The sequence below is a fragment of the Staurois parvus genome, unplaced genomic scaffold (genome assembly GCF_062004578.1).
Source record: "Staurois parvus isolate SC_StPar_1 unplaced genomic scaffold, SC_StPar_1.0 ptg000086l, whole genome shotgun sequence".
Classification (NCBI taxonomy): Eukaryota; Metazoa; Chordata; class Amphibia; order Anura; family Ranidae; genus Staurois; species Staurois parvus.
This window is the reverse complement of record NW_028317882.1, coordinates 5,630,286-5,642,921: the sequence shown is the minus strand read 5'-3', so window position 1 is coordinate 5,642,921 and position 12,636 is coordinate 5,630,286. Positions and strand designations below refer to the sequence as shown.

The 12,636-nt window shown below is 42.5% G+C and overlaps 1 protein-coding gene across 1 annotated transcript in view; it reads right to left on the bottom strand.

Moving 5' to 3' along the window:
• The window catches only part of LIN54 (lin-54 DREAM MuvB core complex component), a 71,010-nt gene that overhangs the window by 14,003 nt on the left and 44,371 nt on the right, over positions 1-12,636 (bottom strand). Inside the window, exons 11-13 of the mRNA XM_089669997.1 lie at positions 6,345-6,447; positions 5,951-6,088; positions 2,998-3,200 (exon numbers count right to left, since the gene is read on the bottom strand). Of these exons, the coding sequence (XP_089526123.1) occupies positions 2,998-3,200; positions 5,951-6,088; positions 6,345-6,447 (444 nt within the window). The remainder of the gene's footprint in view (positions 1-2,997; positions 3,201-5,950; positions 6,089-6,344; positions 6,448-12,636) is intronic.

Here is a 12,636-nt window from a genome sequence, read left to right as displayed (position 1 = left end):
ACGCCAGCATCAGTCCCACCCCGCAAGCCAAAGTCCTAGGTGTCACTCAAGACTCAAACCTGTCCTTCCAACCCCATGTCCAATCGCTGGCAAACTCATGCAGGCTCCACCTCCGCAACATCTCCAAAATACGTACGTTCCTAACCCCAGACACTACTAAACAACTCGTTCACTCCCTTATTATCTCAAGTGTGGACTACTGCAACTCCCTTCTCACCGGCCTACCCCAACACAGGCTATCCCCGCTTCAGTCTATCCTGAACTCAGCGGCCAGACTCATCCACCTTACCAACCGCTCTGCTTCTGCCACCACCCTCTGTCATTCCCTCCACTGGCTTCCGATTGCCCAATGCATTAAATTCAAACTACTAACATTGACATACAAAGCCATTCATAACGCTGCCCCAAACTACCTCACCGACCTGATATCCAAATACCACCCAACCCGTACTCTTCGCTCCTTACTAGACCTCCTACTTTCTAGCTCCCTGGTCTGCTCCTCCCACACCCGACTTCAGGACTTCTCCAGGACTTCCCCCATCCTCTGGAACTCACTACCCCAATCCATCAGACTGTCATCTGCCCTCCTCATCTTTAGGCGCACCCTGAAAACCCATCTCTTCAGGGAAGCCTACCCTACTCTCACCTAACAGCTGATCTCCTCCACTCCTCCTACTACTCCATCCCCCACAGCCACTTCCTCCTGTACCACTATCCCCTCCCTCCTAGATTGTAAGCTCAAAAGAGCAGGGCCCTCGAACCCCTTGTGTACTGTTTTGTTACTGTATTGTCTCATGTACTGTCCCCCCTATAATGTACAGTGCTGAGCAAACCTTTTGGCGCTATATAAATACTGTATAATAATAATAATCATTAGACATCTTGACTCATAAATAACATAATATGGTGCAAATTCATACATGCGATAAATATTTCTATACATATAAATAGTCCCATTTCATGAGTTGCAAATATCATCAAATAATATTATCCCTTGCAATGAGTTCCAAACAAATTCTACCATTCATGGAGTGTCACAAGAGTGTGTCATGTACTGCAGCCACAATCCTAGGCAGGTGTGTGAGCCCTTCTGTATTTGTGAGTTGCGATGCAATTCAGAATGGCAAGGCAGAGAATAACGTGAGTTACTGTGCATGCTGTTCGTGTAATGCAGGGTTGTGAAGCCAGATTAAATGACTAACCCCAAAACCAGTGTTCGCCTTGCACAGTGTCTTGATAAAGTATTCAAATCCTTGTATTTTCCACATTTTGTCATAATACAACCAAAAACGTAAATGTAGTTTATTGGGATTTTCTGTGATAGACCAACACAAAATGGCACACAATTGTGAAGTGGAAGAAAAATGATAAATGGTTCACAGATTTTTTTCTTTTTACAAATAAATATCTGAAAAGTGTGGCGTGCATTTGTATTCAGTCCCCCGAGTCAATACTTTTGTAGAACCATTTTTTGCTGCAATTACAGCTGCAAGTCTTTTGGGGATGTCTCTGCCAGCTTTGCACATCTACAGAGTGAAATTTTTGCCAATTCTTCTTTGCAAAATAGCTCAAGCTCTGTCACCCTGGATGGCAGGCGTCTGTGAACAGCAATTTTCAAGTTTTGCCACAGATTCTCAATTGGATCTAGGTCTGGACTTTGACTGGGCCATTCTAACACATGAATATGCTTTGATCTAAACCATTCCATTGTAGTTCTAGCTGTATGTTTAGGTCGTTGTCCTGCTGGAAGGTGAACCTCCACCCCAGTCTCAAATCTTTTGCAGACTCTAACAGGTTTTCTTCTAAGATTGCCCTGTATTTGGCTCCATCCATCTTCCCATCAACTCTGACTGGCTGCCCTGTCCCTGCTGAAGAAAAGCATCCCCACAACATGATGCTGCCACCACCATCTTTCACGGTGGGGATGGTGTGTTCAGGGTGATGTGCAGTGTTATTCTTCTGCCACACATAGTGTTTTGCTTTTAGGCCAAAATGTAAAATTTTGGTCTCATCTGACCAGAGCACCTTCTTCCACATGTTTGCTGTGTCCCCCACATGGCTTCCCCCAATCTTCAAACAACACTTCTTATGGCTTTCTTTAACAATGGCTTTCTTCTTGCCACTCTTCCATAATGACCAGATTTGTGGCGTGCACAACTAACAGTTGTCCTGTGGACAGATTCTCTCACATGAGCTGTGGATCTCTGCAGCTCCTCCAGTTACCATGGGCCTCTTGGCTGCTTCTCTGATAAATGCTCTCTATGCCCCAGCCTGTCAGGTGGACAGCCATGTCTTGGTAGGTTTGCAGTTGTGCCACACTCTTTCCATTTTCGGATGATGAATTGAACAGTGCTCCGTGAGATGTTCAAAACTTGGGATATTTTTTTTATAACCTTTCACTGCTTAAATTTCTCTACACCTTTATCCCTGACCTGCTTGGTGTGTTCCCTGGCCTTCATTAAGCTGTTTGTTCACTAATGTTCTCTAACAAACTTCTGACGGCTTCACAGAACAGCTGTATTTATACTAAGATTAAATTACACACAGATGGACTCTGTGTGTAATTGGTTCCACTAGATTTTAGTTAGGGGGTATCAGAGTAAAGGAGGTTGAATACAAATGCACACCACACTTTTCAGATATTTATTTGTAAAAAAAATTGAAAAACATTTATCATTTTTCTTCCACTTCACAATTATGTGCCACTTTGTGTTGGTCTATCACATAAAATCCCAATAAAATACATTTATGTTTTTGGCTGTAACATGACAAAATGTGGAAAATTTCAAGGGGTAGGCACTGTATCTGTATTTACTTATTGTATTCCAATCTATCTATTGCATGTGTTATCAAAACCCTTAGAACAGTTCACAAAAACCTATGTGATAGACATGCCACTGCATGAGCTATGAAATTATAAACCGTTGTGATTTAAATTTTTATGTGACATATAATGTTTAAATTCATAAGACATAAATGGTAAAATAAACCACTTACTTTCCCCCACCACTTGTTAACGATGGTGCTGGCCTTGTGAGCAAATCAGAGATCTGTGAGGAGAGCTTAGTTTTGGCTGCAGTTTGCTGCTGCACTCTCACTTCTGCTGCATCTGCCAGATGCATTAGTGTCTTACGTTCTGGGCTCTCTTCAAAATTTTTGCAACCTATACACTTACATATTGATGAGCACATGATTTTAGCCTGTGGGAAAAATAAACAGACATCATGAGTGGAGAGAAAGGAAGCAAACAGCAATAAAACCAGTCATAGAGTTATGGAAGCATTAAAACCAAACTATTAAAATTTAAATAAATGCATTGTGAAAGGACTTTCCAAAAACAGAAGGACATTGTAATCCTTTTTTATCTCTACAATTCTGAATAGTAACACATTTTAGTAAAACATCTGGGGCTAATGTAGAGTATGAATGCAACAACAATTAATGTAAACCTTTCCCAAGAGAAACATGGAGGCTGCCAATGCAGAAGTAAAAAGTAAAAAAATAAACGTTGCCTCGTTGTCATGCTGACCCTCAGGCTTAAATACTCCCTGAACAATTATGATGATACTTTTGGCTTTACGCTGGCTTTCTTTATCTGCATACTCTTTCCGGTTAAGTAAAAACATTGAAGATAGGGGTTCCACATAATTGCACCTAGCATTTCCAGGAGGTCAGCAACGAAAGCCATTATGTTTTTCTCAGAAAAGGTTTAGATTATGGCATTATGTTTATTCTTGCAAATAACACCCATACATGTTTTTTTTTAACAATGGCACCGTAAAAACTCTCAGGGCCTAGTTACTTAAAAGTTAAATGAAAGATATAAATGAAAAAAAAAGTGTACATAAATAAAAATAGTTGAAAAAAAAAAAAAATTAAAAGCACCTCTGCAAATGCAAACGGGTACGCAAGTCCCGCACACGTATGTAAACACTGAAAGAACCATGCATGAGGTAGCACCGTGAACATCAGAGCAAATGTTCTAATGGCTCTCAATCAAAATCAACTCTATACTGATAATCTGTAAAGGCTTCTAAAGTGTTGCCTTTGAAAAATCCTATGTACCGTAGTTTGACTTTATTTCTCAGGTGCATGAATTTGCAACAGTCACCATTTCACTTCTAGGGCCTCTGCTTTCAGGAAACATATATTAGGGGGATCTAGGTAATTGTCTAGCAAAAAATTCTGTTTTTAACACGAATGTGAAAATGTAAAAAAAATGCCCCAGACAGCAAATGGCTTCTAGGGTTCCTGTAATAACAATTTATTAGTATATTACTGCAAAACGCAAAACAAAAGTAAAAGCAAAACCTGCATTTTACCTAAAGGTAATGGCAGTTTAAACTTGAATAAAGACCTATTCCTGAAAAGAGGAGTATGAAGCAAACCGGGGACTTTATTGTGTCTCCCCAGGGATATCACCAATCCATATAGTGAACAACAACTACATATACAACAACAAAAAAAAAGAAATTATATATACATATGTTAAAAATATAGACAATTAAAACAATTAAATGACATGGACATCACTTAATATGTAATATACATCAGCCCTCGAAAATTTTCTCGCACGCTCGCATTGGGCGAGTGGAAATAAGGTGGGTAAGGTGGGGGTGAGCAGCACCGGGACCAGGGGTGTGTGGGAGGGGCGGCGGTGACAAGCAGTGATCTCCTGTATGACTTTCAATGAAGCAGCTGGAAGCCCTTTCTCCTTCTCTCTCTCCTGCGGCTTTCAGCTGCCTCATTGAAGGAGAGAGAGGTTGGATCTGCTCTGCCTCCCCCCCTGTGGGACAGACATGCTTATTCAGAAGCATCACAGCTGTTGGCTGCTCTGTGTTCAGTTTCCCACCCACACATCCTCTGAAGCTGCAGGGAGTGTGGGCGGGAAACGGGACATGTCAGTCCGACCTCCCTTCCACCAACACTTTCCTTCCTGTCACCCATCCCTCCCTTCCTTTCATCCACCCCTCCCTCCACCCACCCTGCCCTTCCCTCCGATCCTTCCTTCCACCCTTCCCTTACCTCGTTCCTTCCTTCCAGCCACCCTTCCCTTCCTTTCACTCCTCCCATCTTCCCTTCCTTCCACTCTTCCCATCTTTCCTTCCTTCCACTCCTCCCTCCCTTCTTTCCACCCCTCCCTCCCATTCTTCCTTTCACCCCTCCCTTCCTTCCATTTCCTTTCTTCCTTCCCTTCCTTTATTCTGCATAAAACATTTAACAGTGTCATTTCATGAGATCATTTATGAAGGCGTGTTTAGGGGCGGGAAAGGTTAGGGGTTGGGTAGGGAAACTGGTGGCGAGTAACTCTTAAGTCCTGCCTAGTAGCTCAGGACTTGAAGTTTTGAGCCCTGATTTACATTACAATGGTTCTTAATACCAAAGCCTTTTCAACATTGCTCTATATCAATGCATTTTGTGACATTACTTCGCTTCTCCAGAATTAGCGCTTAAATTGTGGGCTTGTTCGTGTCTCATTCTTCTGAATTAGTAGGATCTTACTCCATCTTAAACCAGCAAGGCAAAAAACACCACTTTTGGTTTGAATTAATTGACTGCAAAGCATGGATAATATAAGGGGGATTATATTTAATTTACTGCATTAAGCCCCTATCCTTTTGAACCTGTTGGGGCATTACGTCATTGACAGTTTTGGCGGTTTTTGCCTCGCTATTTCGTGGGGGTAGAGGGAGTAAGACCCTACATATAAGGATGGTATCCCCATGGATTTAATATGAAGAATAGGTGATATTTTTGTTTTTTGGCTCATGATATCCCACTACATTTAATTTTAATCCTAACGGTAGTTTACTCAGGACTATTAATTTACTGATCACGTCCCAGTAGAAGGTAACCCACACATTGCAATAATACAGTTTGCATATTTTGGATCTTCAAGTCAGTACTGTATGCTTAGATTACTCCCTATAACTTGGGGAATCAATCTTACCTCATAGCATTCACAGTAGTTTTTTAAACATCCAGAACGTTTACAGTTGCATCCTTTGCTGTGTCTTCTATCAGACTCTCCTTCCTTTCCTTTACCAATTTTTGGTTTGAAAGCTTCAGGATTTCTATCTAGACAAGCCTGGAAGAAGATTGGAAAATGGAAAGAGGCTGTAAAGGCATGAGGAATAAATATCTATTTACAAAACCATATGGGGTGCAATAAATCAAAAACATTACAAGCAAAATATTCATCAGCAATGCTGCTGCCTTAAAGTCAAATCATGATTATTTTGTTTTAAATCCATATAAATAGGGAGGAAATCAGGTAGTTGCAAAAAAAACGTCACCAAAGGATCCATATGTCTAAAATAACTAACAAATTCCATTGTTCTCACCTTGATTGCTTTTTGTCTTTCGTTTTCATGTTCTAGGTTATTGTAGCAATTTGTACAGTTGCAGTTGTTGCAAAACTCTCCATTAGCAAAGCAGTCACAGTAGCTAAAATATATAAAAATGAATTTTAAAAATCCAAAGTCAATCAAAAGTCTAACTTAAAAAAGATCAGCAATATTTAATTGTACTTAAAAAAAGATCAGTAAACTTTCAATTCATGTTAAAAACTAGCACAATTATGGTGACAGATGCAGTACACATGAAGCGACTGGTCATCATGTTAGCATGTAACAGAATATATCTCTTAGTTTGTAGATCTACTGTGAAAATAAAATCCTTTACTGGGAGCATATCACACGACATGGGAACAGGGCACTTTTTGACTATTTTAATTATGTTAACCCAGTTTTGTAGAAAGCAAAGAAAAACACAGAGGGGAAGAAAGAAAGAAGCTGAGGAACCCTGAACACAAAGCTGTCTATTCTTGTCATTGAATCTGGATGCCAAGAGATCCACATTTGGCGTCCCCTACAGCCGACAAATCTCTGCAAACACCTCCGGGTGAAGGGCCCATTCTCCTGGCTTCAACTGCTTACATTTGAGAAAGTCCAGCTGCCATTTTTCTGAGGCACAGAGGACTGGAATGTATTTTTCCCAAGAAAGGAGCAAGTCTGTTTCTTCCTGAGCAGCGTGACTTCTTGTCCTTCCTTGATGGTTGATGCATGCCACAGCCATGTCACTGTCTGAGTGCACCATGACAGGGAGACCCGAAGGTAGGCAGACCAGTGTAGGAAAGTCAACTGAATCGCCTAAAGTTCCAGGATGTTGACTGGCAAATTGCACTCCTTGACAACCACATTGCCCAAACTAAGAGGTTCTCTGAAACACCTCCCCAGTTCAACAGGCTGACATCGATCACTAAGACACTAATCAGAATGAAGGATTTTCCTGTATCCAACATCTCTGCACATATTCACCATTCCACAGCTGACCTGGTCTTGTGAGTAGGGGCAGGTCCAAGGATTCCTAATCCTATAATGACAGGTAGGGATAGGCTTCATGTTCAAGTCGAATGTAAGTTCGACTCGAACATCGGCCATTTGTGTGTTCGCCCGCCGAGCGCCACACAATGCACTGCGAGAGCCATGATCGGCCAAAGCAATGCACCTGACTATAGCCAATCACAGCACAACTGCTCTGCTAGCTCCGCCCAATTGCTTACATGTAGCCTGCAAATTCCAGACTTGTCAGATTGTGGCGAGTGCTCAGTGGGCATGGGGTTTTATTTCAATGAGTCGGTGTCATCGTGATAACGCTGGACGCCATGATTGCAAATGGATTACAATGATGGAACCATTTTTTTTTTTTAATTAAAGGACTTGTTAAAAACTGTGGGGGTTTTTTTTTTTTCAATTAAAGGAACCTTTCAAAAGTCTTACATCTATTTTTTCCTAAACTTAACCCTTACTCATGCACAAAGGGGGGTCATTGGCAGCATCACAGTGCCCCCTTATTTAACCACTTGCCGCCCAACCTATAGTCAAATGACAGCCGGGCGAACACCTCGTCCCTCCGGTAGGGCGTCATATGACGTTCTTCCCAGATCGCGCCTTGCGCGTGCCCTCAGGGCCGCACTGTGCGAGATCTGACACGGCTGATGACAGATCTGTATAACTGCCCTGTTGCCAGTAACATGTGACCTGCTGTAACCAATCACAGCAGGTCACATGGCAGTTGTATACAATGGATGGCTTCCTTTCATGCCATCCATTGTATACAAATGTGTCTAGCTGTGAATGGTCACAGGCTGGGCCAATCATAGCCCATCTGTGTCATGTGATTAGCCGTGGCCAATCACAGCTAATCACAACAAAAAAAACCTGAATGAATCGATTTCATTCAGTTAAATGCTTGCTTATAGCAAAGAAATTCTTTGCTATAAGCAATCAAATTGTATAAAAAAAAAACAAATACTGATCACTTCCCCAAAGTAGTACAATGTTACTATGGTAACATTATACTACTTTGGTCATAGTGTAATATGAAAAAAAAAATCTTAAAAAAAAAGAAAAAAAATTTTTTTTTCATACGTTCACCAGTCAGTGTTCCTGATCACAGCACACCAGTTATATGATGATGCTGTACTGCATTAGTGACAGTATGTGAAAAAATGATAGTGAAAATAATTTTTTTAATCTCTTAATTTTCCAAAAAATTATGACAAAAAAATTACAATTTCAAAAACCTCGCCATGCCTCTTATGAAATACGTCGGACTGTCTACTTTGCAAAAAGGGGTCATTTGGGGGATATCTGTACTGTTCTGACATTTTTGGGCCTCAAGAAATTAGATGTCAGTACTTCAGGATTGATCAATTTTCAGATATATCCCATAATTTGTGAACTCTATAACTTTCCTACAGACTAAATAATAAATACTGATTTGGGTTATTTTCACCAAGGAAATGTAGCAGAATACATCTTGGCCTAAATTTATGAAGAACAATTATTTATTTGCAAACTTTTATAACAGAAACAAAGAAAAACTTGGGCTTTTTCCCCCAAAATTTTCTGTCTTTTTTTGTTACTTTAGCGAAAAATAAAAATCCCAGCGATGATTAAATACCACCAAAAGAAAGCTCTAATTGTGTGAACAAAATGATAAAATTTTAGTTTGGGTACAGTGTTGCATGACCGCGCAATTGTCATTCAAAGTGTGAGCGCTGAAACCTGAAAATTGGCCTGGACAGGAAGGGGGTAAAAGTGCCCGCTATTGAAGTGGTTAAAGGGGTTCCCCGATGCTAATGAGGCCCCCTGCCTGCAGACCCCCCCAACCACTGGGCCAGGGTTGTGGGGAAGAGGCCTTGTCCCCATCGGCATGGGGACATCATCCCCAGGGCATGTGTCATTCTAAGCCATGGCGGGGGGGGGGGGGGGGGGGACGCTCAATTGTCTCCTCCTTTCCTGCCCTGCCAGGCCTGTGCTTGGATCAAGGGTCTGGTAGGAATTTAGGGGGGACCCCCCTCATTTTTGGGGGGTGGGGTTGCCCTTAAAATTCTTACCAGACTTAAAGAGTCTGGTATGGCTTTTAGGGGAAACCCTACGCACCCCCCCCCCCCATTTTTGGGGGGTGGGGTTCCCCGTCCTACCAGGCCTGAGCCCCATGCACTTTTTTTTTTAAAGTTCTTACTGTGGGGTCCCTCCTAAACTTCCTACCAGACCTAAAGGGTAATGCATTAGGGGGGCAACCCATGCTGTTTTTTTTTTTGTCAGCCTTGCTGCAGCAGGTTCTATACATTGTACAGATGTGCAACTTTGCAGGTAGTTTAAGGGGACCCCCAGGCATGATAGTTAAAGGAATTTTTCATTTACTTTTTTTTTTTTTTACTTTAAGCAATGATAAATGACTGCCCCTTTAAAAGCTGTCCTTTTTGAATTTTTTTTTTTCACTGATTCATGTTCCTCAGGGCAATACCCGAGTCCCTATACCCCTTTTATGGCCAATAACTTGCATAAGCCTTCAAAACGGGCACTTTTGAATTTACAAGTTCGAGTCCCATAGACTTGCGTTGAGTTCGAAATTAGCGGTTAAACGTTCATTAGGTTCAAGCATGCGACCGCAAACCGAACACAGGGGTGTTCGGCCCATCACTGAGTTGAAGAACACTGGAGTGAAAGTGGGAATAGGGGACAGAACCAAAGATGGTTACCATGTTTCCCAGCACCTTTATACAAGTCAAAATTGCTGTGTTGACAACCAAGCCTAAATACTCCAGATGTGTCGAAAAACAAGGTCGACTTCTGAATGTTAAGCATTAACGGAACCTTTCCAGGCCCTGTACCATCTACTGGACATTTGATGACAGCTTCTGAGACAATTGCTCCCTGAGAAGCAGGTCATCTAGGTACCCTGCGATGAGAATATTCAGGTGTCCAACAACCCCAAGCCAAGAGACGTCAACATAATAAACATTATAGGAAGCTGTTTATAGGCTGAAAGGCAACACTGAAAACAGACCGTGGCAGTCACCCACTGTGAATCAGAAAAACCCTTGGCGAAGCTGGAAAATCAGAATGTGTATATAGGCAACCTTGATATCCACTGATACCAGGAAATCCCCTCTGATGAGGTAAACATACCACCAACTGGGTCTATTCCTGAATTTAGTACGTTCAGGAATTTGTTGAGACTTTTTGAGGTCCAACAGGCTAGGCATCTTTGATTGACATAGAAACTATAAAAAGGTTGGAATAGAAGACATAAGACCTCTCCCCCTCTGGTACAGGTGCAATGACCCCCTGGGACATCAACCTTTCCAGAGCTGCAAGAAAACCTCTTTTTTGCTCCAAATATACCCCAAGTGTGGAGGAGGAAAGCTGCGAAACTCCACCCTAGACTTGCTGCTTGCGAAATTAACTCTTCTTGGATTCCGAAGGTATCACAGGTTTTTGACCAGTCACCTTGACCTTCCTTAGGGTTAAGAGCATGTTTTGCCACACAGGCATCCAAGGATGGTCCAAACAAGTATTTGCCCTCAAAGAAAATCCCCTTAATGTTCTTCCTGCGGAGGAGTTCCGCTGACAGATATTTGAGACAGACGATCCTGCTGATGTGGACAGACATGGTGCGCAACCAAGAAAGCTACTTTATGGAACTTTCCAAGGCATTTACTGAGAAATTGAATGCTCTAGAAAAATATTCCATGAACTGCCATTTGGCAGGATCCCCTGGATCCAATTCTCTGGAACGAAGAATACGCATTGAATGCTTGGCAAACCTCTATTGTAGTCACAGCAGGCTGCACAGCCACGCCTACCAGAGGAAAGGACAACTTAAAGAAATCTTCAAACAACTTTTTATGTGTGGCATCTTTAGAGACTGGGACCTCATCCACCGGGACCATCAGAGCCTAATTCAAGTAGGATATGACCAGGAGAACAACCAGAGGAACCTGGCTTCTTGAAGATTGCCTCCTCAATTGGGTATTGCTGAGTAAATAGCTTCCTCTGTCTCTCCAGGTTAGCCAAATCACCATACATCACTTCCTGCAAGTGAGGGTGTACTGAGAAGGATTTGGGATGTTTTGGCGGCTACCAGGACTCAAACCAGGTAACTTTTACAGTACAGAGGCCAGATAACATGGTAACATAAATTTAGTGTGCACCACATCCACCAGGAAATCCATTGTGACAGTCTGTGTTCGAAACAGCCCCAGACCTTGAGATTCCTGATAGATTCATCTACAGAGGATACCCGATCAACATCTTCCTCCTCTTTCTGAGGATCCTCTGATGCCTCATCCTCCTGCAAAAGGAGAAGAGAGTGCCCACGCCCAGAGTCCCAGGCATTCCAAACCAGCGAGAACCAGATAATGGACAGTATTCAGAGCTAATCTGACCCTTAGAGGAGCTATTAGAGGGAGAACTTTGCAGGGGGTTCTCCCTACCTGATAGAAGGGATTTGGGAGCCCACCCATTTTTCCTTTCCCCACCTCTTTACCTGTGCAAGTCCACTGCTTGCTGAGGGTTCATTGACTTATAATACCCTATAGAGGAGTGGCCTCCCAGCTGAGAGGAGTGTTGGCCCAAGTCGGAACACCTAAGTGGCAAGACACGCCAATACAGATAAGAGTGCCAATACTTGCTGTGCCCTGGCACTGACTGTGCTGTAGGCTGCTGCAGCTGTGCAGGGGATGAGGCTGAGAGCAGTAAAACCTCTGCAGCTGTAATGTTCAGAAGTGCAATCACAGGCTCTTCGATTATATGTAGCTGCTTCTAGGAAGCCGGAAACTGGTGTTTGAGCATGCGCAGTCACACAAAGTGACATCATCATGCACATGCTGATCCATCTCATTGAAACACTGCTACTGTGGTGTAGTGCTAAGTGTAAGCTAAGCCTAGGTTGCCCCTCAAATGTCTGTCAGCGGAACTCCTCTGCGGGAAAAACAAAAGGAATACTAAGGGAAAATTTCCACTTACTCCACCATCAAAGGAACTAATGGCAAATGGGCCCTTCATTGGATCACTGTCCCCAACCCAAAAAGCACCCTGACAGCAAGTTCACCTGGCTCATTGTACCCTGGAGATTATGCTCATACGATCCAGTCCCAACTGGCAAGCTTACAGGCCATTTCTTCCTGGCCTGCAGGCTGTAGGCTACCGTTTAGCAGGGGTGTGGAAATTTTTGAAAAAAACTACTTGTCCAGGGACTAATCCTGATAACATTTTTTTTTTTTTACCAAACCCATATTTAAATCGGAGGTGATTTTAGGAATGTTGGGTATTTAAAAACAAA